Consider the following 24,598-nt stretch of genomic DNA (forward strand, 5'->3'; position numbering starts at 1 on the left):
ATGGGTTACTGGCTGGAGCTAAGAGCCTGGCTCCTGCGCGATCCTGCCAAACTCATACGCTACCTCGTGCTCTTCGTCTGCAGCATAATCGTTATAGTGCAGCTCTACGAGTGCTTTTCCAAGCTATCCGATCCGCCTATATCCACGCACTCGTATTATAATGTCAATCACACCATAGAAATGCCTGCGATTACGCTTTGTCGCGAACCGCCCTATCGAGAGGATGTTTTAACAGTGAGTCCCTGTAAAAAAAAACATGCAGTTACTCCGTTCACAGTTCAATAAGAGTTAAAATCAGCTTGAAGAAAGACTTTCTGATTACGTGAGATGTCAATGTCTTAAATTGGGGCGACAGGGCGATTGTGGGTGTGCCTGCAAAGTCAGTTCTAGGACTATGAGAGTGACACATTGACTTTTTCTTTCTGTTCACTTTTGATTCAATTTTAGGAAAAAACATTTTCTTTTAACACTGTTTGCTAATTTAAAGTGTTGAAAAGTTATATGAAAAGTTAATTCCAATCATTTTAATATGACAACGACTTGAATCAATAAATATATCGATTAAAAACTGTCGTTTTGATATCGATTTTTTTTAGATTCAATCAAATTTAAATAAAATCCTTGCCTTTGTGTACTGATACTTACAGAATATTTCCCGTGGATATTGTCCCCATCCGAAATATGCGACCTGCTGGATGGATTATCCTTTTGGTGAAATTCCCTTTGAAGAGTTCTTTGCCAACGGCACCTTTGAACAGGACGAGACATTCTACCTATATGGATTGAATGGCGATAAAAATAGTAAGTACAGCTCCGCATAGATCCAATGGAATCTCAACCATCTGAATCTTCCACAAGATGTTGTCATCGACAGCAGCATACACTTTTATATGGGTCGCTGTTACACTCTGCGTCCAGTCACGGCCATGAAACGGGTATCCAGGGCGGCGGGCTATTCCCTTATGCTGGAGCATAATGCGAACAAATTGGCCAGCGATGTGGATCTAACGGCTGGCGCGGGCTGGCACGTGTTCATCCACGACAAGCGCGAGAACTTTACGGGTAGGTAGCTTTTGTGGTAGAAGCAGGGGCTAACTACAGTGCCTTCTGCCTATAGAGATCAACATGAAAGGCTCGGGCCGCGTGGAGTATGTCTTTGTGAACATCAATGAGGAAATTGAAATTAAGCTACAGAGCCAGGTATTTTCGAATGTGGAAACACACACCGAAACCTGCTCCAGAGCGGACGGCTACAGTGATCTAAAGGTATTCAAATCAAATTCCCGTAAGGCTGAATATTCTGATACATCAGACATTACTTAGTGTGGCGAGATATGCATCTGGCAAGATCTGGGTGATGAGGTGGACTGCTCGGGTCCCTGGATGCATGAGATTAATCACGAGCCCTGCAACAATACGAAATCTATGCGCAATCTCATCGAAAACTACAGAGCGTGAGCCGCACTCTCATAGTTAAATTTGCGCATTATCATATAGTATTTCCACATATTTAAAGGGTGTACGAAAGCAGCGATGATTACGAATGCGACTGCCTGGAGCCTTGCGAGTCGCGCATCTATACGACCTACATACAGAGCCGGAAAACCTTCTATCAGCCCGAACCGCGCACATTGCTCTATATATACTACACGACCAAGCTGATATCGGTACGCTCATTGTTATCGATTTCTTAGTATTATAAATCTATATATCGATCGCTTAGTATTATATTATATAAAGCCACTATTTTCTTTATTTATATTTCTAATTCCACAATATTCCGTAATTCAAATTAACAATAGTCTTGTTTAACCAGCGTTTAAGGAAAACAGAGTATCAAATCCGATTCTCCTTCTTTGTTGCCTCAATAATTTTAAATAGAAGTGCTAATATTCCAGCTCTGTTTCAGCAGATGATTGAAGAGCGTCCCAGCTATGATACAACCCAGTTTATAGCAGATGTCGGTGGCTCTCTTGGTTTTCTGCTTGGCCTCTCAGTGCTGGGCATCATCGGCATATTGGAGCATGTAAATATATACTGGGATCTGTACATTGTGCTTCTCAATTTCAAATTCTCCTTTTAGTTAACATTATTCTTCTGCGGCGACTGCATAAAGCGCCTCCAACTGAAGAACGAGCAGCGCAATCGCTCCGACAGCCCCGAGGATGGGCAATCGCAGGCCAGCGTCGAGACGCTGGACATCAATGACGTCTTCACAGTGGAGAAAGCGCAATTGGGCAAATATTGAATGTGCTGTGAATGTGTGTCTAAATAAATTTCTTATATTTATTCAAAAACTACCAGCTAGAAAACTACATTTAATTATATAACAGCGCATTGGAATATGTTGTTGTTGCATATACAAGGGGCTGACCTTTAGAGCAGCCATGAGCGCAGCTGTAGACAGCAGCCGAGCAGCAAGGCGCCCAGACTAAGCGTCAGAGCGGACGCAGCGGACTTCGAACCAGCAACAGAGTTCGAATCCTCTGCCGTCTTCAACTTGATATTCGTCCTGATCACCTCGCCCAGCTTGCTGACCAGCTCCGGCAGCGGTTTGGGCGCCTCACAGGCCGTATGCTCAATGGCCTCCTGAACGCTGGCCGTGAATATGCGGAAATTGATGCTGCCCGGATATAGCTCATCGTAGATGAAGCTTTGCAGCTGGTTGGCCAGCACCCACAAACGCTGCTGGTCATCCACCTTGACATCGCTGGGAAAGATCAGATTGTTGTTGTTGGCGTAGACGTGATCCTGCGAGCTAAAGCTCTTTGTAGTTCTCCAGCAGGCCACAGCATTCTGATTGGGCAGCGTATAGAAGAGCACGCCCGTCTCTGCGTCCAGGCACTGAGCACCCGCTTGGGCATTGGTGCCACGTGAACCCAAAATCTTGAACTCACGATAAATGGCGCCGGAGGTGGCCAGAGTTTTGTTGCGTAGCACGGAGCTGTTCACAGAGAACTCCATGGTCGAGCTGAGTGGATGGAAATAGAGCGTGGAATAGCCATCCGACTGAGGCTTGGACAGCGCCAGTCCATACAAACCGTCATCCCACTGGAACTCAATGCCATTGATGCTAAAGTTACCCGCAAGCGGATCGGGATGAAAGAAATTATGCTGGACACGCCAAGATTCCTGATCCCGCCATGAATACACCACCAGACCCGGACTGCCCAGATCAGCAGCATACGCATACGTGTTCTCGCAGTCAGCATCCTCCACGGCTAGATTGGCAAAGAAGGAGCTCTGCTTGCTCTGACCCGCCGGCAAGATGTGACGCCGCAGCAGATCATCATTATGCAGATCGTAGATCAGCAGCTGTGCCGTGCCATACAGCTTGGTCTGCTCCAGCACACCCGAGATGCGTGAGTCCAGCACCCAAAGGCGACCACAACGATCGGCCTTCACGCGAAATGGCGAGACAAGCTCCGGCTCGGCATCGCTCAGGGTATGCGCCACCCAGCTGGGAAAGGGTCTCAGCGCCGGCATCTTGGATGAGGTGTCTGTTGGGTATAGAGTATGCGAATAAACACGTTTAATTTGTGGCATTTAACTAAGTTGAATGCTCTACAAATGGCACACGCGTTGATTTTGGTCATTTGCATTGATGCTAATTGCGACTCAATTGCGTATGAATCAATGCCTCCGACTGGACGCTGATTCATGCGACATGTTTGTCACCTGAGCTGCTTTGACATATATGGAGCGAGATTATGGTACAACTTGTAATACCCTCGAACGAGTGATACTCAGAGGGCAGGTAATGTATGTGGTGGATTCGTGGATTAGTTGCAGTCAACCTTGAGAAAGCATTTATATGTGCAGATAAGCTTATTGCTACCTATACCCAGTCTAAGTGGCATGGTATATGACCAGGGTTTTTAGGAGCTATAGATATTTAAATTTGCTTCACGGTTCTTGGTGATTTGAGAAAGTTACTCAGTCAATCAACCTATAAGGAACCGAGTTTTTATAACAGGAAACAAAATTAAACCCGATTACAAACATATCCCTGAAACTTGCGACATAAGTATATCTCCTATACTAACCCACACATCTGCGTATGGCAAATTATTTTATATCCGCATATATATATTATATATATAACAACTATATGAGCCGATCAGAACGACTCCTATATATACCATATAATTATTTTCTGCTATGCTAATTAGCAGGAAAAGCGTTTAAAGTTTTGCATGTGGATATACCTTTCGATCGATCGGAAATAATTGATTTAAATATACACATGATCTTTACGATGCGTCAGGAGAATAAATATTTCCTCCCAGATGTTTACATATACATCACTCTACTATACACCTTAGTTTTGCATATAGATACATATATACGTGCATATACTATCTATCAAATACATACACCCACCCTCTATGTGTTTATTATTAGTTTTATTTGTTTATTTACTCTATTCCGAAGATCTTTTGTTTATCTCGTTTTTATTGTTGTTGTTGTTTTACAGCTTATTAATTACGTAAGCGACGCGCTGAGAATTCGCCCAGAACTCTCAACCCTCAGGCAATTAAATGCAACAAGTGCGAATGCAAGAAAACTAAATTGTCTGGACCGTGTATGAAATAGAGCTGAGCACGTGTCCGATTTTCATGTCACGAACTTAACACGAAAAAAATAGCATTTTAAAGCGTGAAACTAAAAATACTGCAACCTGGCCAAAGAGATGATGCCAGAATCTAACAATCAATTTACGATTCGTGTTTGCGCCGTGTTGAAAATAACATTGGCACGCGCCCATCTCTAGCATGAAAAGCACGCAATGCAAATCTATCCGATACAAAGCTATAGCCAAACAGCTTGTAAGTCCCACGCGAAAAGACAATGCAATAGCTGAGATTTCAGCTCGGAGCGATTCTTAAGCATTATGCATAAACTAAACTGCAATTTTTGCCGCCTTCCCCTGAATTAATTATACAGTACTAACAACACTTACCATTCAGATCAAGGTAGGCCAACGAGGCTGGGACTCCATTGCGCCATCTGGGCAGAGTTACGAACAGGCGCTGGCGATAGACCTCGAGGCCAAAGGGTATCACATTGGCCGGCTTGAAGGCGCCGCTCTCTATGGCCGACCAGCGTTGATCGGGACTCTCGTATTTGAAATCCATTTCCCTCCATTCGTACGCCACACGCAGATTATCTTTGGCCCCGGCCAAACCCACGCAGAGCAGCATCGCTGCCGTCACAATCCAGGCACAGGCAGTTACCATATTCAAGCTGCAATATTAAATGTTATGGACCAAATTAATCGAGTTACAGCCGACCTTCACATAGCCATAAAATCGAGATCAAATATATATTGCTCTTGAGTTGAGTCGAGTTGCGTTGAGTTGATTGGAGCTCCGGATACTAAAGCGAACCGAAATCGAAACCTAAAGCCGCGCCTCCGTTGTGCAAAAGTCAATTTGAAAGTTGTCCCCGTCATTTGGCTCTCTGAGCTGGCAATTTGGAAACTGTCAGACAAGAGTCTGTCTTGGCTATTGTAGCATGTTCGAGAGGTTGTCAGCTTTGTGTTAGCTTGCCAACCGAATACCCTTCAAAGCATGCATCTGGGTAAAGGTAATAAATAGCTAGAAATAATTGCTTTATAACTAAAAATATTTATATTTATAGGTTCGAATCCCAGACTACGGCCAGGTTGCCATATCTTAACTGAAACACTTTAGTAGTCAATGCTGTTTAACTATACCCTATACTAACTCTAATAACAAGCTGGAACTTTGGTTTATTAGATCTCTATATAATTCAAGAAAGCCATTATCAAGAGTATCATATACCATTCGGTCTTAATTTGAAATTTATTAAGCACTTGTAAACATGTTGACAAGGTTGAAGCTATGTACGAATATTTAGATAGTAATTTAATGTTGAGATTGAGACGAATTGGTGGCAAAAATAACTTTTAAGCATGGCAACACTCAGTAAGTTTAAGCTATTCAGAATTGTAATTCATAAAGAACTACTAAAGCTAAAAAAAGTGTATTTATGTTATGATTAGGCTCTTAAGTTTGAGCTGTTAAGAAATATAGTAGCTGTAGAAACCTAAATTGATTATATAATTTTAAAAAAATGTTTATCTTATGCAGAATCTTACAAAATATATGTCTGAGATATTAGAGAGTAAAACCTCCAATAAGAAAGGGATAACAATAACCTTAGATATCTTGAATAAAGGGACATTTTAGTTCACACTCAAGTTTGAGGTTCTGCCAGCACTTTGAAGATATATAGCTCAGATAGCTCTGGCATTCATTGTTTCATTTGGGTCACTCTGATCTTCGACTCTTCTCGCACGTCTCGTCAGGGCCATTAGCAAACTCAATGACTGATGTGTCTGTCTAACACTCGAGTCATGGCTTGAGTGCCTGTTGTTATGTTGCCCTCTTATATTTATTTTGCTTCTGATGTGCACGTTCTGGTCAGGTTTGTTTCTTGTTTTTTGTTTTTTTTTTTTTTTATTTTTTTATAATTTATTACAAGCATTTTTCGCGAGTCTTGCTTTCAGGCATATTCGCTTTTGGGCCTTTTGTTTGGCGAATCGGCTTCAAATACTCGTTTAACGCTCTGAAAAATTCAAGTTTTTGGCCATGTAATAGCCAAAGGCTTTTTATTTTATGTACGCTCTTTGAGACACATTAATATGTTATTTTATATTTTTGTTATTCTGAGTCTTGGGTTCTTAATTACTGGTGGACAACATTAAAATTTTGGCGATTTTTATTAGCAACTCGTGAATAATAATCAATTTTTGTAGCAGTTTTTTAATGTGAATTAGTCACTGGCGGCTTTTTTTTAAAACATTACTTAATACGATTTGTTGGCCAAATCAAAAACCAACAGCCCATGCACTAGCGACAGTTGAAAGTAGAGGCGTTAGTGGGCTGAGGGGCGTGTCAGTCGTTATGCAAACGGTTTGTCGCACATTCGCCTGCAAGTTTGTGTCTTAAGTCTTTTGTTTTGCCAGATTTATTTCGATTTGAGCCAATCTTTAACTTGTTCGACTAACGCTCTATGGCGAGTACAGTAAGCACACAAACACACACCTTCAAATTGTCGCACAAGATATCCAAAAACACAACCGACATGAACGACGCTCGCAACGAAACTGAAAGCCCAATGAGACAAACCCGAGAGTTATGCCGACTAATGCCGAGCTTGAGCCAGCATGCAGTCTTTGAAGCTGTGTATACGCGACTTCTTTGGAATTCCAGTGAACTTGAAATTAGTCAGTCTAACGCATTTATGTATTAGCGTACAGTCTTGGGACGGCTCTCAGTTCAGGCGTTACAACAATCCGTTCCATCAAATGTCGAGCAGTAACAAAGTAACGGCTCGCAGTTATTATGGATACTCCCACGACTATCAGCTCTTGCTTTTGGCTCTGCGGCAGACAAGCCCCTGAAGCAAGTCCCACACATAGCGCGATAGGCCTACAAATGCCAGATCTATCGGCTTTAATCATATAATTGTAATCGCAGCCAGCCTGACGCAGCCATCCGCGGGGAATAGCCCATGAGTAAAGCAGTATTTGGGTTTTTGTCGAACTGGTTCTCTTAACCTGAAGCCAGTCATGCTGTGCGTTTGATGAGAGCGGGTGAAAGATTCCAGTAAAATTATGCTCGGTCTGCTAAAAATTAAATCACCTTCATAATATAACTTGATCGGGTCTAGTTTAAGACGGGTTGTTTCTTTTCTATAGCAGCTATATATTAGAAGTTAAGTTTCTTCCAATTTGCATCAAATTCATTTACATATATTGGTGAGAAAGTTTTTCATCAATTGCGAATACGGGTGGAAAATGGATGGAAATGAGTTACAGCTACTTTACTTCCACCTCTTTTCCGCACATGTGGAAATGTATTTCACTCGCAGATAGTCTTTTTCTATATCTATAGATAATCTATAATCCAGCTTAAAACTGTCAGGCACATAAACTCTTATTTATATGGAGTAAATTTTATTTATTAAAATTCAATAAATTAATTTAAATTTAAAAAGAAGAGAACAATCAAAACATTAAACTAGAAATATTATCAGTATGCGATTTGTTTTTTTTTTTTTTTTTCGTTTAAAAGGACTTTAAACTATTGCTTATATAACCTGTTTGTTGTTATGCTTAAAGTATGTTGTGTATGTTTATATATATATATATATATCTTTTTTTTGGTAGAAACATTTCTTGTACAAACGCTAAAATGTATATTTTTTTTGTGTTCTTTACTCATTACAACATTTAAAACTTTTAACATACGCAATGTATTCAATTTTGTTTATTTTGATTTTATGCATTTGCACTAAATATTAATTGCATTAGCTAAGTATTCGTGTAGTAAATTGTTTATAGATTGTAATTAGCAGAAAGAACAAACCATGTTCACAAAAAAACATTACAAAAATACGCTTATTTTGTAGGCTTTAGTTAAATGCAACAAAAAAAAAAAAAAACAAACGAATCAAAGCTTGTAAACGTATTATTTGATCAATTAATATATCAATATCAATTATATAAATATGACATATAGGATATACCTTGAGTTCGAAAGTGCGCTGGGGCGGCGCACAAAAATCATCTTTGGCAAAGGTTTAAACTAGACTTGTTGATTGTTGAACGCCGCCGCGTTTACTTTTAAAGCATATTTATCGAAATTGTTATCGAAATTGTTATCGGGCGAAAAACCAAGTAGGGGACATCAAAAATAGCAAAATCCATAATCCATAAGAAAAAATTTTTAATCACAATTAACATTAAAAACACAAACTGTTTGATGCCTGCGCTTGCGATGCTTTACAAATGATGTGGGCGTGGTCATCGTGAACGCCTCCTGCGGTATGCATTTGTGTGTGTGTGAGTGAGTGAGTGAGTGAGTGTGTGTGTATAGAGATATATAAGTATTAGAGCTCTTGCAAGACAAGGACCGAAAAGTCCAACAGTTGTGTTAGGCAACTGTGATGTGCATTATGGCGCGGGGGAAGAGGTGGTAAAAAAAATAGGGGGCAGCACATCGCCTGCGTCGTTAAAAGAGTTGTGTGTGTGTGTGTGTGTGTGTGTGGATAAGGGACAAGTTGAGTCGCACTTAAAACGCACTCAATTTGGGAGAAAGAGAGAGAGTTGGACGCAGGGAACTTTTCGCTCAGCAAAATTAATGTGACACGCTTTCGACTGGACGCGCAGATCAATTACAGATTGTTTTTTAGTAGGGTATAGAGTGTTGAGTGTGTATTGAGATCTGCGCTTTGTCCAGCTACTCGCGTGTCGCCCAGCGCTAAGGACAGACATTGGTGGCTCGACGTATAAGATAAAACACACACCTATAAGAAACTACTTAGTTCGGTTTTTGTACTTTAAATAAACGCGTGCAGCTTACGATTAGTTATTGTACAATATATGGTACAAAATATAGATCAAAAAATGAAAACGAGTAAGAAAAGTTATCTTCGGATGGCCGAAATTGAAATACCCTTGCAGTCAAATAACAGCGCGCAAATCTAAAATTGATCAATACATCTAAATAAAAGGAATATTCAACAAAAAAAGGCCAACAAAAATTCATCTTATGAAAGCTTTGTTAACCAATAAGGAAAAATATCAATAGTTCGATTTAAATAAAATGGTCCTCATCGAAATTTTGAAAAAAAAAGAGAAAACTAACAAGCGTTAAATTTTGATCGTTTCTTCCCAAACAATTGGAACTATGCAAGGTTTTATAAATAACTCTCAGAAATAGACGGACATAGCTATTAACATGGAAAACGCTGAAATATTTTATGATCAATATCTGCAAGAGTATAATAATAAACTAGTTCAGCTAAATAATCAAACTATGACCGTCACCAATAAATCAAAATAAGAATAAATAGATTTGGATATTATGAAAAATCCATTAAGTATAGGTTTACGAAAAAACAATTACAAAACGCGGCCATCAAAAATATATTTACAGATGCGTTCACAATTAGAGATACGATAGTTCTTGTCAAGTACTTAACTAGTAGTTATGAGTATGTGCGTGTGTGTGTGGGTGTGTAAGTAGCCACCAATTAATTACCGACTTCTGTCTGTCCCGCATTGAGGTACACTCGTCTGAAGCACGCCGTTCTAACATCGCATAACACCACCAGCCCACTGGATCAGGGGAAGGGGCGGGGCATCGGAAAGCGATGCGGCGAAAATGCCAGACCCGAGAGTCCAACATCAATTTTGCGCTAAACTGGCCAAACTAACGGTACAAAACCGTCAAAATTGGCAGTTTTTTCACTTGTCTTTGCTTACGCTTATGCTATATAGTTACAGTTACATATATATATGGAGATATATAGGTATACGATATAGGATATATGAGTTATAAATACAAGTTAGTGTGGTATGGTATTTGATAGTTAGGGGCGGTTGGGGGCGGTGTGTGCTAAAATTTGACTAGCCTAGGCTAACACTGGGAAAGAGTATTCTGTTCAGACCGATTCTGAAATCATGCCAGAACTCAATTCATACATATATATATATAGTGTACTACACCCTTCGGTTTTCAAGCTACAATAGAAAAACAATGAATTGAGTGAACAACTTAGCAGCTAAATATCTAATTATACGTAGTTATAGATGTGGACTTGAGTAATAGCCACTAATAAAGCCTCAGCCTGATTGTGTTAAACTTTTGTTGCCTAGGAAGCTAAAGTTATGGAGTCTGTGAACCAATGGAAGAGCACTACATTAACGAAGGAACTAACTATGGATTGCTAGTTATATAGATCGAAACAAATAGTAAACTATAATGAATGTACTTACTAACAATGTGCGGTATTTAACTGGAAACGTTGAAAGAACTATTTTAATAACTATTGATTTTTGAATGGATTTTGATTTTGATTTTGATTAGTACGATACCATAACCAAGACAAATTATTTAGGATATTATGTATAAATGAATAATAAAAGAAAATGATGTAGATACCTGATTGTGGGCTGCGCGCATCGCATTGATGCTGACCAAAACGAAACAAAGTGTGTTCAAAACGAAAAACAAATACTTTTTTTTTTGTTGTTGAATAAAAATTTGTACATAACTTACGAGTAGTTTTGTCAGCGGCTAACGAGTACGAGTAACGAGTAACGGATAACGGGTAACGAGTAACGAGTGGATGAGAGACGACGGTTTTTTTTTTAACTTTTGGTTTTTATGTCACAGAGCGGGGGGAAAGGGGGCACATAAATGCAGTTATGGGTTACATATATTCATATTGTATAACAGTATGTATAACAGTTGTGGAGCATCGCACATTGGACATTTAACTAAAAAAAATAGCTACGCACAGACAATACAAATTCGCACACAATATTACAATATATGTATTTCTATAATGTATTTAAATAATTGCCCGATTCTTACCCGGGGGGAGCGTACGGTTTCGTTTCTATCTGAGAATAAAGACATGGCAAAAAGGAGAGAGAGAGAGTGAGTGAGCGAGTATAACAACGTGTACATACGTGTTTTCTTTTGTTTTAGGCTATAAATTAGACGGGGCGTACGAATGCTTGAGCCCCAGAGCTCTAAATGTAACTAAAAAAATATTTATATAGAAAAAATAATGAAAAGAATGTAAACAAAAATACATTATTTATGGTATTATATTAGTAAATAAAGTATTATGTAATTTGCTGGTATTGTACAAATACAGTTACAAATATAACTAGAGAGATAGATATATATATATAGAGAGAGAGAGAGAGAGAGATAGAGAGTTATATGAGCGAAAGAGAGTAAGAACTACAGCAACAGTACAGCAAAGAGAACCGCGTGCTAGCAAAGAGAGCGCCAGATGAGAAGCGATGCGATGCAATGCGATTCACTTCGGTATACCTTCGCACACGTACACAGCGTAGTGTTGTTTAATTGTTACAGTGTTGATTAGTGTTTTGACAAATATGTAGTATGTTGTTATGCAAGAAGGCAGAGAGTGCACATACCAGTTAACCAATTGATGTTAAAAAAATATATATAGTAGAAAAGTTAAGAATTTGGTCAATTACGAAAAGCAAAGTTTGAGTGCATCAACTAGGAGATACTCGTACATATATAAAGTATTACTACGCATATTGCTGTTAGTGTATCTGTGTGTATGTATGTGTGTGTGTGTGGGTGTGTGGGTGCAACCTGTGACTGTGTGACGTGTGTGTGTACGTATCTCAAAACTGTTATACATTTAAAAAAGAGCTTTTGGAATTGCGTAGCTTGAGTATGAAAACTTGCTTGCAGTTGTTGTGATTGCTTTTTCTTTGCACTAGTTGTTGTAGTTTTTGTTAATCTGCAGCGGCCACGCCTCTCAATCATGGAACAGCAACGGCAGCGGCAAACCCACCAGCGATGCCTGCGCCTGAGCCTGCGGATGCAGCGCCGGCAATCCGGCCCGCTGAAAACGCACATGCTGTGGATGCGTCTGCGTTGGCGCCTGCAAGAGTCCGGGCGCAGCAGCGGGCAGGCATCATCTGAAACGCGGCTGCATCATCTGCAACATATTCGGATGTCCGGGCAGCATGACGCCCATGCCCGGCATAGGCATCGCGCCAGCAGGCAAGCCAGGATATCCAATTGCCTGCATGGGCAGCAAACCTGCAAGTTTCGAGATTTTAATTCGAGATTCTTTTCAGACATATACATAGATATATAAATGTGCTAGTTTAGCGGGTGTACCCGGCTTTGCAAGGGGCAACTTTTTCCTACCTCCTTTCCACCCATTTCTCATAAAAGGGAAACAAAAATAAAAAGATTTTTCAACCCCAGGAGATGAACGAGGAAATGTTTGATAGGTTGTCTTAAGCCGCATCGAGCTTGACGAAACCTGAAGATTCATCTTCTCAGACTTTGGCAACCATTTTCATTTGGATAGATCTTCAAGATCTTATAAAATGAATCTGATACGTATACATACGTTTCCACCAAGTTTCCGCAGTTACATGTGGAATTTTATGAGAGTTAATTAAGTAACTTCCTACGGTTTCGGCTGTGTCGGTCAGTCAGTCAATCAATCAGTCAGTCTGACAGTTACAAACAAATTCATGGAGTGTACTCACCTGCTGGCATGCCGGGCAGCGGACCAGGACGCAGCATGTTGCCACCTATCAGGGCGCCGTGAGGTCCGATGGCTACAGTTCCGGGTCGCAGCATGGGCTGCATTAGCTGCACATGACCGGGCAATGGCATCTGCAGGTTGTGGACCAGATGGGCGTTGCGTAAAGATACAGAAGAGCATGGAAGAGAGGTAGAATTAAAGGGTTTTAGTTGCATTCTGATGGACGTGTTGGGTGTGTATATCGAAGCCATTGTACACAAAATTAGCTAAGTTGTTATTAATTATGTTTTTTTTTTGTTTTGTTTTTGGTTTTCTTGTTGGTATTTAGAATATATTAATAATAAGTTGGTTTTTGCGTACTTATTCTTTAAATGAATAAAATAGATGTGTGTTCTGTTGTGTGTGTGTTGTTGATGTTGTTGTTGTTGTCGAAACTTTTGCATCGCATTACAATGTTACAATGAGATATATATAGATTTATATATATATATATATATAGAGAGAGAGAGAGACAGATAAAGAGAGTAACTTTTCTCTTATTATGTTTGTAGCAAACAATTTGCTTTTTTTTTTTTTTTTTGCATTTGAATTAAAAAAATAGCAAATAAATAAATACATATTTGAAAATAAATACAGATATTATGAAAGAAAATTAAATTGTTGGTTAAAAAAGAAACGTACTTACAATTCGGAAACTGAACTGACGACGATGAGTAGGTATGGGGTAGGGCAGATCGTTACGTTACGATCTCGACCTTAAAAAACACTTTGGCAAAACAATTCATAAGAGAGTTTCTCTCGCGCACGCGCTTTCATTTCGCATATGATTTTCGAACAATATTTTGTTATATATTACAGATAGAAAGCAACTTAAAAGACAAATTATAATAATGATTGTTGGATCTTGCGTTAAGAAAAGATTTCAACAAAAAAAAAAAGTCTGTTACTAACCAGGCAGGCAACGTTTGTCGAGTTCAAGTTCCAATGCTTTAAATCTTTCTTTATAGTTAGGTATAGTCTTTGTTTTATACTTAGCTATGATATGGTGGACGTGGTCGGTATGAGGCGTAATATATGTTTAACTGTGTAATACTGTTAGTAATGTAGTTATGGAATAGAGCTGAAGAACTAACATAATTTTAAAAAATTGTATATATAAAAAAATATTTAAATGCGAATTATTTTACGAAACTTGGATTTGAAATAAAAACTATGAGCACCGCCAAAAATGGTTTAAAAAGTAATAATCCAAATGTATAATAAAATTATTGATCACATGTTATAAATATATATTATTCAAACAGTGGGTACCCCTAACTAAAATATATTAATTGTGAGTACACAAAATTTAGAAACTTTAAAAGATTTTTTAATGAACTTTAAGAAGCAGCTTTAAGAATAGGATACCCCTTATTTGTAAATTAACTATAAGAAGCACCTCTAAAAATAAATGTAAAAAATAATCAAAATTATTTTTAAAAATGTTGAAAATAATCGGATATTGAAAGTTTCTCTGGGTTTTAGCTCTATTCCAAGACGGTTAGAAAGATGCGAGCAAACAAGGGCATTTTTTTTTTTTTTAGTTTTAGGCTAAAAATGAGTCTAATATTTCGGAAAGATATCTAAATCGCACCATTAAACCAAGTGGAACATTGTGTAAAAAGCGCAGATGGTACCAGCTCGAAGTGTATATTGTAAAGTGTACAATTTTTGGATAGAACAACCAAAAGTGTTAGTTTAGATGAGATATATATATATTCATTATATATATATATATATATATGGTATGTATAGCGAGATAGAGAGACAGAAGGATGCACGAGCACAGAGGAGTCTGTTGCGCTTAGAGGTATAACATAGATGATGAAAAAAATGTGTGTTTAAAATTTGTGTAGGATACGAAGGTATGGAAATACGTTGTACAATTTACAGATAAAAAACATTTAGATAAAATTGATTTGTTGTGTGAGTGAGTGTGTGTATGTTGTGTGTGTGTGTGTTTTTTTAAATAGATATCAATACATTTAAATATATTATATATTTAATGCTGTGTGTAGTATTTTTTTTTGTGTGGATATGAATTAATCAATCAACCAACCAATCAATCAATCAATCAATCAATTAACCAACCAACGCAGCAACCATTACGACAAGTTCAAAGTAATTTTAATAGAATTAATTATACAAAATGTACTTACATGGCTTGCATAGTTAATAACTCTCAACATTACGTTACGTGACGTTAACGCTTACGTTGACGTTAAACGTTTAACGTTAATGTGCTTGCAAGGCAGTACGTACTATGGAACTTTCATTTGCATTACCATTATCACTATAGATATATCATAGTCGATGGGGAACATTTTGGTTGGAATGGTTAGGTGGGTAAATGTATGTAATGTGGGGTATGTAAGTATGCTTATGTTGTTGGGGGCTGGATGGATGGGTGTTTTTTTTTTTTTTTTTTAAATATTATTTTCTTGTGGGAGGAACTTGCTTAGACTACTACGAGTAATACTTGCATAGTAAGTACAGTAATGTACGAGTACGATTACGAGTATTGTATACATATCATATTATAATGAAATTTTGGCATTTACTTATCTTTCGTAATTCGCATTTGGGGCTACTTTTTTGTTTGTTTGTTTTATTATTTTTTTTTTTTTTTATGAAAAGTGAAGTGTACAAAAATACATACTGTAGTATAGAACTGTTTGTCGGCCCTGCAACTGGCATTTTGTTTATCAACACTCAACTGTACTGCACTGCAATTGTAATGTTAACTTTAATTTTGTTACTGCAACATTAGATTCTTTTCAAATTGATATATGTATAGATTTTTTTTTTTGTTTCTTTTTTGTTAACTTAGATTATTCATAGATGGTCACTGTGCTAGAGCTCGACTAAGTTTTTAAATGTGTGAAGGAAATAGAGGCTTAGGTAGAATACTTAAGAGGTAGATGTTAGGAACAGTTTCTGCAGCCCCGACTATCCTAAGCGAATTGTATACGAGCAGAAGCTGATATTCTTCAGGAACAGAAATTTTGTCAATGCAATCAAATCTTAAAAGATTAAAGAGATCTCCAAAAGAAAGAAATGGAAGAGTAAATGAAAATACAAACAGATGTAGAATTCGAATTAATAGATAATTCGAGATAATAGATAAGTTTGCATGATAATAATAATAATTATTGCATTAAGAAAGAAAATAGAAATGTTACTTGTACAATACTTAAACCCAACAAAAGAAGAATTAGAATTGTAAACATTATTTAAATTTTAAGACAAAATATGAGGAAAATATAATCCCCATTATCGACAATTTTCAACAATATAAAAGAAAGATAATTACCACAAATTATTACATTAGAGAAAAAATTGTTCAGAGGTTAAAAGTTGTTAAATAATAAAGCGATTTATGTCAAATGTAATTGGAGTTATCTTTAAAGGCAAACGGTTTTATAACGATAACAATTGTCGATCAGTTCTCATTCGTATACAACCCTTGTATAAAGCTCAGATTTTAATGACTCGTCTATATCTAAATGAATTGCAAATGAACTGGGATGATGATGATGGTGAGCTCTACACTGGGGCGGTCAAAAAAATGGTATATATCGACACGAGCCGCTACAGCAAAAGTGGCTAGACCCGAACATTCTGTATGGTTGGGCATAATAGTTGTCACCCTTATAGAGAACAAGTTAAAAGTAGTTCTTTTTTGTTTCTTTGAGAAAATTGAGAGATACAGCATTCAAGGATTTTAGTCAAATTGGAAAAGATGTCGTTGTTGGCAGCGAGCGCTGTACAGAGCTCTGGCCGCAGTTTAACACTTACCATGCCCAGCCCCGCGGCAGCGGCAGCAGCCGCTGCTGCAGCTGCGCCAGGATTGCCCGATTGACGCACCACCTGCAGTTGTTGCAGCATCACAGCACGATTGAGATCTTCCAGTTGCTTGACCTGTTGCTGCTGCTGTTGTTGGGCCGCCTGTTGTTGTTGCTGCTGCTGCTGCTGGTGTTGCTGTTGTTGCTGGTGTTGCTGGTGTTGCTGTTGTTGCTGCTGATGGTGCTGTTGCTGTGCCTGCTGCTGCTGTTGTTGTTGTTGCTGCTGTTGTTGTTGCTGCTGTTGTTGTTGCTGCGCCTGAGCCTGCTGATGCTGGTGCACAGCGACGGCTTGAGCCACCTGAGCCGCCTGCACCTGGGCCTGCATGTGGTGCGCGTGCGCGGCCTGTACCTGTGCCACCTGAGCAGCCTGTGCGTGCGCGTGCGCCTGCGCCACGGCCACCAGGGCGGCGGTCTGTAAATAAATTTGGGAAGTATTTTGTTTTAAACCAAGCAGAAACTTAAGATTCTCGCTAGGCATTCTGAACTGTGATCACAGTTCAGCTATATGTATATATCTTTGCAAATTCGAAATGCGCGCTCGCCGCTGCAATATTTATTGTTTTTTTTTTAGATTTTCTTTTTATTTTTTTTTTCGTGCTCTTATTAAAATCTTAAATTGACTTAACTTGGTGTTAAAATTGAAAGCCGCCGTTCAGTTTTGTTGCCATTAATTTGTATGTTTAATTAAAAAATTGTACAGACATATATCATACTATATGCTAAATTGTTAATCTGGTTTTTATGTTGTTTTCTTTTCTTTTCTTTTATTTTTTTTTTTTTTTATTTTTTTTGTAAAACTCTTTCCGTGTTCCATTGTCGGCCGTTTTCTGTGGTCGTGCACGCATTCTTCGAAATTGCAAAAATAATTGAACCAAAAGTCGCTTCATATGCGATAATAAGAAAAATAAAACTATATAATGTCCAGCGTATAGTTGCGTGGATGTATAATTGGAATTGTTAAAATGCGCAACGCGTTAAACACGACAAAGTCTCAGTAAATTTTGTAGATCTGCATACGAATTGTTATGCATACATATATATAAATATATATATGTATATAAATATATATATATATATATATATATATATATATATATATATACATGTGTGTGTATTAAGTGTTGCAAGTGTTTCGCAATGTCTGTTGTGAGTTATGTTGTGTCTGTGTGTTTTTGTCTTTTGTACAAGTCCATGTCGGTGTCTGTGCGTCTGCGTCTGCTCATTTATATTGACTATGGTTTCTATAACTATGATAAGAACTCACTTCCTGTGCCTTGGAGATGGCCGTGCTGACAGCGATTGCGTTCGCGGCGGCAGAGCTGCCCGTTGGCGATATGCCGGACAGTGAGGGCGGTGGCGGCGTTGAAGGCATTGATGAGGCAGCGCTGCCTCCGCTTCCACCACCGATGCCACCAATGCCAACAATACCAGTAACACCACTACCATTGTTATTCGTGGTTGGACTGCTGTTTTTGGGCGCTGCAGCGGCTGCAACCAATCCGGCAGCTACACGCGCCTGATACTTTGGCTGTCGTGCGCGCAACTCCTCCAGGCTGGCATCCTCCGCCGGATGCATTATCTTTGTGCTAACTGCGGCTACAACGCTGCCACCGCCGCCGCCACTGCTGCTCGCATTGGGCACATTTGGCGGGCGTCCCTGATTGTGTGGATCGGGTGCAAGCGCGGGTGCAGCGTTTGACGCCGCCCCGCCGCCTACACCAGCACTATTGGTGGTTGGTGGAGCACTTATGGTGGCGTTGCTGCAAAACAAAAAATAATACATAATACATTATGACCGCACAAACATCATATTTATTTAAGCCTAACCTGTATGCCGGAAACGTGGGTTTCTGCTGGGCCATGGCAGCGGCATGTTGCTGCTGCTGTTGTTGCTGATGATGATGCACGGCTGCTGCGGCAGCTGCCGCTGAGGTGGTTGCCATTGCTGCTGGGAATATGGGTCGCGGCGGCATCATGTGCGGCATCATTGGCATCGGGTATGGAGGCAATGGCGGCATATGCTGCATCATGCCCATGCCATACTGACCCAACATATGTGGCGGCATCATATTGGGTGGCATCATCATGGGCGGCGGCACAGACATGGGATCTGCAAGGAAGTGATACGAGATATATTATATTTATATGAGGAGGCAATTAAAACAAAAGGCAGGAACCTTTAACATATGTTCGGAAGCTACAATTACAAATGGATGTATTTAAACAATGGCTGCAAAACAAAGCACGAACTGCAATTCCGTTTTTAACGAGATGTTTAAGTTTAGATAGGAGTATCTTATTTTCTTGGAAAATCGGATTCCAACCCAACCCGTGGTAAGGGAAGATGTTAAAAATTAGATTCATAAACCAAGCCTCACTCTGTAAATTCTTTTGAATTTATGTTTTGCAGCCATTGATTTGAATAACTTTCTGCGTAATGTTGGTGCTCACATTCAACTTTCTTCTTGGCCGCCGGCTCATCATCATCCGAGTCGGATTTGCCGCCATTCTTCTGACGCTCATGATCACGCAAATCCTCCGCTGGAATGCCGTCCATGCCAAATATCTCAATTTCAATGTTTGAGCGATTGGGCAGCGAGTTTGGCACTTTATCCACAGTTTCCTTATGCACCTGCATGCAATGTATGGAGAGGCCCGGACCCGTGTACAGCTTCTTGTGGCATATATGACACTTGAAGTGTTTCGCCTTCTGATGCTGCACGAGAATTTTCTCATCGTCAAACTCGCGATTGCAGTACCTAAGTTAGTTAGTTAGTTATATGGGTTAAGGAAAGAACAAGATTTTTTTGAGGTTTTTCGGCGTTGCCGACAACAACACTCGTCATTATATAAATGCACAAGTATGTGTGTGTGCGTGAGTAGATACAAATTTTTTTAGCGAGGCTCGCAGCGCACACGTAAAGGCGAAACGAGAACTGTAAAATTTTCATTTGATTTATTTGAAAAGGATACCAGCACCAGGGTTTGGAGGCCTTCTTCTTTTTACGACCCATTATATGAACTTTGCTTTAAACACTTGAATAAGACAAGGCGCTCGGTTTAATACTAATAAATTACGACTTTTTTGTACAAAAAACTATTCTCAAGCGTCGTGTCGGTATCGGTATCGTGAGAAAACAAAATGGAGTGTGCACTAGAGGTGAAATGCTTACGATGTCATAAATAAATGCGTCATCGATAGTTTGGTGTCACAGTCGATTAATTTAGTTTTATAACTAGCTGTACTGAGTGCATCGGCATATGAATTTGGCCTTTTTACTCTATACATCTATTTCTAAAATTAGATAGTACTCCACCAAATTAATCTTAATATAATCAATTTTTATATACAATTTATCGATATATCGCTAGACGGCCCTCTGAAGCTAGTATTTTTTAAAGTTCCGATATAACAATCATAAAAAATACTGATGCACCATTATTGCAAAGTATCGATTGACGTCACTCATTGTGGCTACGCTGTAACGCCGGCTATCGATATCGATAAATAAACATTGTGCAGGTTTGTGAAACCGGCAAACGATTAAGATCAAAATGGCTGATAAAAAGGTAAAAAAGCAATTAAACAGTTATAAAGATTATGTATTTAGTTGCTCCTCGCTTCCTAGACAGGTGGCAACAACGATGGAAAGGAGAAGCGCCGCAAGGAGTCTATTCTGGATCTATCCAAATATCTGGAGAAGCAAATACGCGTCAAATTCGCTGGCGGTCGCGAGGCGTCCGGCATTCTAAAAGGTTACGATGCCCTCCTAAATCTGGTGCTAGACAACACCGTGGAGTATTTGCGTGATTCGGACGAACCCTACAAACTGACCGAGGACTCAACACGCAGTCTCGGGCTGGTTGTATGCCGCGGCACAGCGCTAGTGCTCATCTGTCCGCAGGACGGCGTCGAAAGCATAGCCAATCCCTTTATCACGCAGTAAAAGGATATGCTGCCTGGGCTTAGGCTAAGGAAAAGATCGCGTACAAAGGTTTATAAAAATACGTTTTGCAAACATTTAAATTAATGAAAAATATGTAACATAAATACAATTTAAAACTAAACAATTGGCTATTCTAGACCAAATTCGTTGCGTATCCAGGGATACTGTGCCGGGCACTCCATGCACGTATAAAAATAGCGATCCTCCTGAAGCACGCGACTGCGCACCTTGCAAACGTTGGGCATCTGGCAGACCTGCTCGTGCGGCTCCAGCTGCTTGGGCTGGCAGTGCCAGGGCTCGAATTGATGCAGCTGATTGCTGGGCGTGGGCTTGCGCATCCATTGAATGGCCTGCTGATTGGTCACAAAGTACACATCCGGCAACTTTTGCATGTCATCCAAAAATTTCTGCAAGAGACGGACTTAAGCACACACATTTGCAAGACAGGAGTTCAGTTTGATACTCACCAAACAGGCATTCAAGTAGTCAATCTTCTTGAACCACGTGGAGTGAAAGTATAATCCAAATGGGGCACGATTGCTAAGATAATGACGCTTAAAATTGTACGTGAGCATGCGATACACATCCTCGCCAGTTAGATGCGGCGGACAGCTGTCGACCATGCCGCATGTGTATTCGCCAGCGCCCGCCTCCAGCTGATTCATAACGATCTCCCAAATGCCTGGATAACTGCGCGTCGGACAATTTTGATTGGCGCCAAGGCAGCTGTGCGGCATCTTAAAGTCCAGCGTGTACGGCCACAGTGGTGGATTCGAGTGCGGCGCCACCATGGACGCATCATAGACAAAACCAAATTCCTTCATCATGAGAAACTGACGGTTCCAGCCGACGCGCAGGAAGGGTACCCGCATGCCCCGCAACTCCTCCATGCGCACACTGGCAAACTTGTTAATAATATTCGCCTGGCCGACCATCTCATCAAACCAATCCTCAATGGTGGCATTCTTGGACCACCAGAGCTCTGGACCGCGATGACTGCAAAGAGAAAGAAATTCAATTGTAGTTGAGCTTTCGCAATTAACTACAAGACTTACGTCACCGAATGAACGGCAATCTCGTGTCCATCGTTCCAGAGTTTCTGCACATATTGGTAGTTCGTATACGGATGCGAGACATAGAAAGTGCTCCGGATGGGACAACCATTCGGATTGCGTCGATTTGCCGTAAACAGAACTTTGGAGAACAGCTCCCAGTTGTCATGGTTGATGGCATCATCGAAGGTCAGCAATATCATTTGTGGCACAGTCTGCGCCTGCAGATTACCGGGTATCTGGGTGCCATCCTTGGAGCAGAAGCAATGCGGCAGCTGACACTTGCGCGGATCACATGCACCAGCCGCATTCGGATCATGCTCGACATCGCACCAGCCCTCATCGGAGCCATCCGGACAGTCGACGGAGCCATCGCAAAAGTACTCCTGCGGCAGGCAGGTGCCATCCGCACAGCCCAGCTGTGTCTCATCCGCACAGTCGGCCATCTCGAGCAGCGGCTTGGGCGCCGGCGTCTCAGCGCTAATATCACAATTATCCACATTCGCCTTAAAGTCACAAATCTGTCGCACCACATCGAACAGCAGACCCTCGGAACACTTGAACTCAAACACCTCGCCGTCCAGGCACAAGAAATACTTGGCGCACTCGCTGTTCGTCCAAATCTTGTGCACCGGCCGATTGGGATTGCGATAGAAGCGTGCATCGTGCATGCAGACAGCGCTTGAGCTGGAGCGTCTATGTCGACTGTGATTGCCACCAGCACCTGTTGCCCGCTCCGGTTCGTTGGCATTGTCTGCAAAGCAGGTCGTGTGTGAGATAGCTTCATATCTAATTACCGCCAAAACTAATTAATACGTTGACCCAAAAAAAAGCAAAGAAAAAACGAGCTGCTCACGTCCACATTTGGCAGGGGGTTTGGCCATTGCCGCAATAATCTTGGCTAGCGCCTAGATCACGCAGCCATATCAGCCCGGCGAGCAGGGGCTACAATGGAGTGCTAGGTCTCTGTAGATCCTAAGTTTTAAGCAACTGATAGATGATATATGTAATATGTAAAGGCAGGACTAAGCACATATTAATTGAGAGAGAGAAGCAATAATAATAATAACTGATATAATGCCGCCTTAAATTTATAATTAAATTGTAATTATATTCTCTTTAGTTTTCGAAACAAGGCATACGTGACGTGACACACGTTACGTGACAAATTTGGACTTCCAGAAATGTACACGCGATTTGGTTGTATAATTTTAGATTTACAAAAATATCCATACGAAAGGTAACCAATCTAATGCTCTCTATGCATTTCGTTTATTTATGTACAGTAAAACCTTTAGGAACGTAAGAACTCAAAACAGACGCACACCTTTGGCTTTATTTAGTAAAGTTAGGTTAGGTTCAAGGGTTCGGTTTTTAGGTTAGGTTTTTCTTTGAAACTATTTCTATATCCTCAATTAAACGACAATTTTGAAATTGTTCTAAAAGCTTCAAGACATTCGACTGAATAAATTCAGATTTTTCTGGAAGAAATCACTTTAGTAGAAAGACTGGAATGACTGGAAATGTGAATGTCCACTCAAGAGAGTTTTCACTGTAAAAACAAACACTACATTAAAAGGCAATGCAATAAGTCGAATTACAATTCGCATTTTTTTAAGTTTACAAATTATAAATTTGATAAAAATTCAGCTATCTTTATTTCCAGGAACCAGTTCCAGGCTAGCTTATCGATGTAATCTATAAGCGAAAGCTCTTACAGCAATATTATTTTCCTTGGAAATAGTTTGTTTTTATATTTTAGCTAGGGTCGAATTTTCTCATATGCAAACCTTCGAAGTGCCAAGTGGGAGGGGGGGCTTGGCTACGCCCCTGTGTCCAAGCCAATTTTGGTGGCAGCAAGTCAATTGCGTTTGCAACACACACACACACACACACACACACATTTATATACATATACACACGCACAGTTAGTTGATTTGGCGGCATAGCTGGAGCAGATCGTAACTCAAGCGATTGGGCAAGCGACGCGTGTGTGTAAAATGCAAGATGCGATCTCAAGATTTGTTACAATTGTGTGTGTGTGCGGATTGCGTGTATAGAAATCAGTGTGTCTGTGTGAAGTGGCAGCTGCAGCATTTAGAAAGTAACAGTTAAAGCATTTTTTTGTTAGTTGCCAAAGCTTGGTTAAGCGGCAGGTCAGGAAAATTTTCAGCAACTGTCATTTGGGGTTCAATGCACACACAGGCGGCGGCCCCCAGTTGATTATGTAACAAACAGATCAACAACTTTCACACCCAAAGCGCGCGCCTGCGCATGCGCATGCCAAAGACAACAACAACAACAAAAAAGCAGCTACAACAACAAGACGCACCCAATCAAAGTCAGGTAGTAAATTTGGTGTCAAACAAAAGAGCGAGAGAGGCAGAGAGAGCGAGAGCGGTAAATTTACCAATGCTTGTAGCATGCGACGACATAATCACGAAGATGACCACAAAAGCAACAACAATAAGTGCCATCGATTTTTGCATATCTGTTAATGTGCAGCGCCCATAACGGTTTCGTTTGTGAGCGTCGACCTTGACTGTGAAACCCGTTCGGTTATTTGAATTTCCCTGCGGGCGCAGCATTTTATGCTGATTTCCAGTTCTTTTTCGTTTTT

The 24,598-nt window shown here is 40.1% G+C and overlaps 6 protein-coding genes across 8 annotated transcripts; 2 read left to right on the forward strand and 4 right to left on the reverse strand.

Annotated features, from left to right (window-relative positions):
• On the forward strand, positions 1 to 2,248 carry LOC115759243 (acid-sensing ion channel 4-A). The gene is made up of 8 exons (XM_030700142.1): positions 1 to 234; positions 648 to 801; positions 859 to 1,062; positions 1,118 to 1,266; positions 1,324 to 1,454; positions 1,517 to 1,667; positions 1,913 to 2,026; positions 2,084 to 2,248. The coding sequence occupies exons 1-8, from the start codon at positions 1 to 3 to the stop codon at positions 2,246 to 2,248; spliced, it is 1,302 nt and encodes a 433-aa protein (XP_030556002.1).
• Positions 2,249 to 2,307: 59 nt separating this feature from the next.
• On the reverse strand, positions 2,308 to 7,116 carry LOC115758573 (protein yellow). 2 transcript variants are annotated; one of them, XM_030699287.1, is made up of 3 exons: positions 7,074 to 7,116; positions 4,964 to 5,247; positions 2,308 to 3,500 (listed from the first exon to the last, which is right to left on the reverse strand). In XM_030699287.1, the coding sequence occupies exons 2-3, from the start codon at positions 5,238 to 5,240 to the stop codon at positions 2,377 to 2,379; spliced, it is 1,401 nt and encodes a 466-aa protein (XP_030555147.1). In that variant the 5' UTR covers positions 5,241 to 5,247; positions 7,074 to 7,116; the 3' UTR covers positions 2,308 to 2,376. The 2 variants fall into 2 exon arrangements, with proteins under 2 accessions (XP_030555147.1, XP_030555148.1); XM_030699288.1 differs by lacking the exon at positions 7,074 to 7,116 and having other exon boundaries at positions 4,964 to 5,267.
• Positions 7,117 to 8,047: 931 nt separating this feature from the next.
• Positions 8,048 to 13,663, reverse strand: LOC115758412 (SR-related and CTD-associated factor 4-like). Its single transcript, XM_030699060.1, has 2 exons — positions 13,097 to 13,663; positions 8,048 to 12,635 (listed from the first exon to the last, which is right to left on the reverse strand). Exons 1-2 carry the CDS (start codon positions 13,344 to 13,346, stop codon positions 12,508 to 12,510), a joined length of 378 nt encoding a protein of 125 aa, XP_030554920.1. The 5' UTR covers positions 13,347 to 13,663; the 3' UTR covers positions 8,048 to 12,507.
• Positions 13,664 to 16,484: 2,821 nt separating this feature from the next.
• LOC115758413 (BUB3-interacting and GLEBS motif-containing protein ZNF207-like) lies at positions 16,485 to 20,116 on the reverse strand. The gene is made up of 6 exons (XM_030699061.1): positions 19,953 to 20,116; positions 19,431 to 19,738; positions 18,807 to 19,089; positions 18,244 to 18,739; positions 17,176 to 17,391; positions 16,485 to 17,115 (listed from the first exon to the last, which is right to left on the reverse strand). The coding sequence occupies exons 1-6, from the start codon at positions 19,991 to 19,993 to the stop codon at positions 16,786 to 16,788; spliced, it is 1,674 nt and encodes a 557-aa protein (XP_030554921.1). The 5' UTR covers positions 19,994 to 20,116; the 3' UTR covers positions 16,485 to 16,785.
• Positions 20,117 to 20,449: 333 nt separating this feature from the next.
• On the forward strand, positions 20,450 to 21,010 carry LOC115758554 (U6 snRNA-associated Sm-like protein LSm7). Its single transcript, XM_030699252.1, has 2 exons — positions 20,450 to 20,549; positions 20,609 to 21,010. Exons 1-2 carry the CDS (start codon positions 20,535 to 20,537, stop codon positions 20,924 to 20,926), a joined length of 333 nt encoding a protein of 110 aa, XP_030555112.1. The 5' UTR covers positions 20,450 to 20,534; the 3' UTR covers positions 20,927 to 21,010.
• A 31-nt stretch (positions 21,011 to 21,041) lies between these two features.
• Positions 21,042 to 24,457, reverse strand: LOC115758553. 2 transcript variants are annotated; one of them, XM_030699250.1, is made up of 4 exons: positions 24,389 to 24,457; positions 21,982 to 22,732; positions 21,394 to 21,922; positions 21,042 to 21,333 (listed from the first exon to the last, which is right to left on the reverse strand). In XM_030699250.1, exons 1-4 carry the CDS (start codon positions 24,453 to 24,455, stop codon positions 21,055 to 21,057), a joined length of 1,626 nt encoding a protein of 541 aa, XP_030555110.1. In that variant the 5' UTR covers positions 24,456 to 24,457; the 3' UTR covers positions 21,042 to 21,054. The 2 variants fall into 2 exon arrangements, with proteins under 2 accessions (XP_030555110.1, XP_030555111.1); XM_030699251.1 differs by lacking the exon at positions 24,389 to 24,457 and adding an exon at positions 23,306 to 23,394.
• Between the last annotated feature and the right edge of the window lie 141 nt (positions 24,458 to 24,598).

The sequence above is a fragment of the Drosophila novamexicana genome, unplaced genomic scaffold (genome assembly GCF_003285875.2).
Source record: "Drosophila novamexicana strain 15010-1031.04,08,12 unplaced genomic scaffold, DnovRS2.1 tig00000193-arrow-pilon, whole genome shotgun sequence".
Lineage (NCBI taxonomy): Eukaryota > Metazoa > Arthropoda > Insecta > Diptera > Drosophilidae > Drosophila > Drosophila novamexicana.

Excerpts from the sequence above, each read along its gene's own strand:
- LOC115758573 (XM_030699287.1), bottom strand. The coding sequence starts at position 5,240 with ATGGTAACTGCCTGTGCCTGGATTGTGACGGCAGCGATGCTGCTCTGC. Across the intron at positions 3,501-4,963 it reads GGCCTACCTTGATCTGAATG|ACACCTCATCCAAGATGCCG; the intron begins GTAAGTGTTGTT and ends TATACCCAACAG.
- LOC115758412 (XM_030699060.1), bottom strand. The coding sequence starts at position 13,346 with ATGGCTTCGATATACACACCCAACACGTCCATCAGAATGCAACTAAAA. Across the intron at positions 12,636-13,096 it reads GCTGCCCGGCATGCCAGCAG|GTTTGCTGCCCATGCAGGCA; the intron begins GTGAGTACACTC and ends CGAAACTTGCAG.
- LOC115758413 (XM_030699061.1), bottom strand. The coding sequence starts at position 19,993 with ATGGGTCGTAAAAAGAAGAAGGCCTCCAAACCCTGGTGCTG. Across the intron at positions 18,740-18,806 it reads CCCACGTTTCCGGCATACAG|CAACGCCACCATAAGTGCTC; the intron begins GTTAGGCTTAAA and ends TTTGTTTTGCAG. Across the intron at positions 17,116-17,175 it reads AACAACAACAGCAGCAGCAG|CAACACCAGCAGCAGCAGCA; the intron begins GCACAGCAACAG and ends CAGCAACAACAG.
- LOC115759243 (XM_030700142.1), top strand. The coding sequence starts at position 1 with ATGGGTTACTGGCTGGAGCTAAGAGCCTGGCTCCTGCGCGATCCTGCC. Across the intron at positions 235-647 it reads ATCGAGAGGATGTTTTAACA|AATATTTCCCGTGGATATTG; the intron begins GTGAGTCCCTGT and ends TGATACTTACAG. Across the intron at positions 802-858 it reads ATTGAATGGCGATAAAAATA|ATGTTGTCATCGACAGCAGC; the intron begins GTAAGTACAGCT and ends ATCTTCCACAAG.
- LOC115758553 (XM_030699250.1), bottom strand. The coding sequence starts at position 24,455 with ATGGCACTTATTGTTGTTGCTTTTGTGGTCATCTTCGTGATTATGTCG. Across the intron at positions 21,923-21,981 it reads ATTGCCGTTCATTCGGTGAC|TCATCGCGGTCCAGAGCTCT; the intron begins GTAAGTCTTGTA and ends TTCTCTTTGCAG. Across the intron at positions 21,334-21,393 it reads ACTACTTGAATGCCTGTTTG|AAATTTTTGGATGACATGCA; the intron begins GTGAGTATCAAA and ends CGTCTCTTGCAG.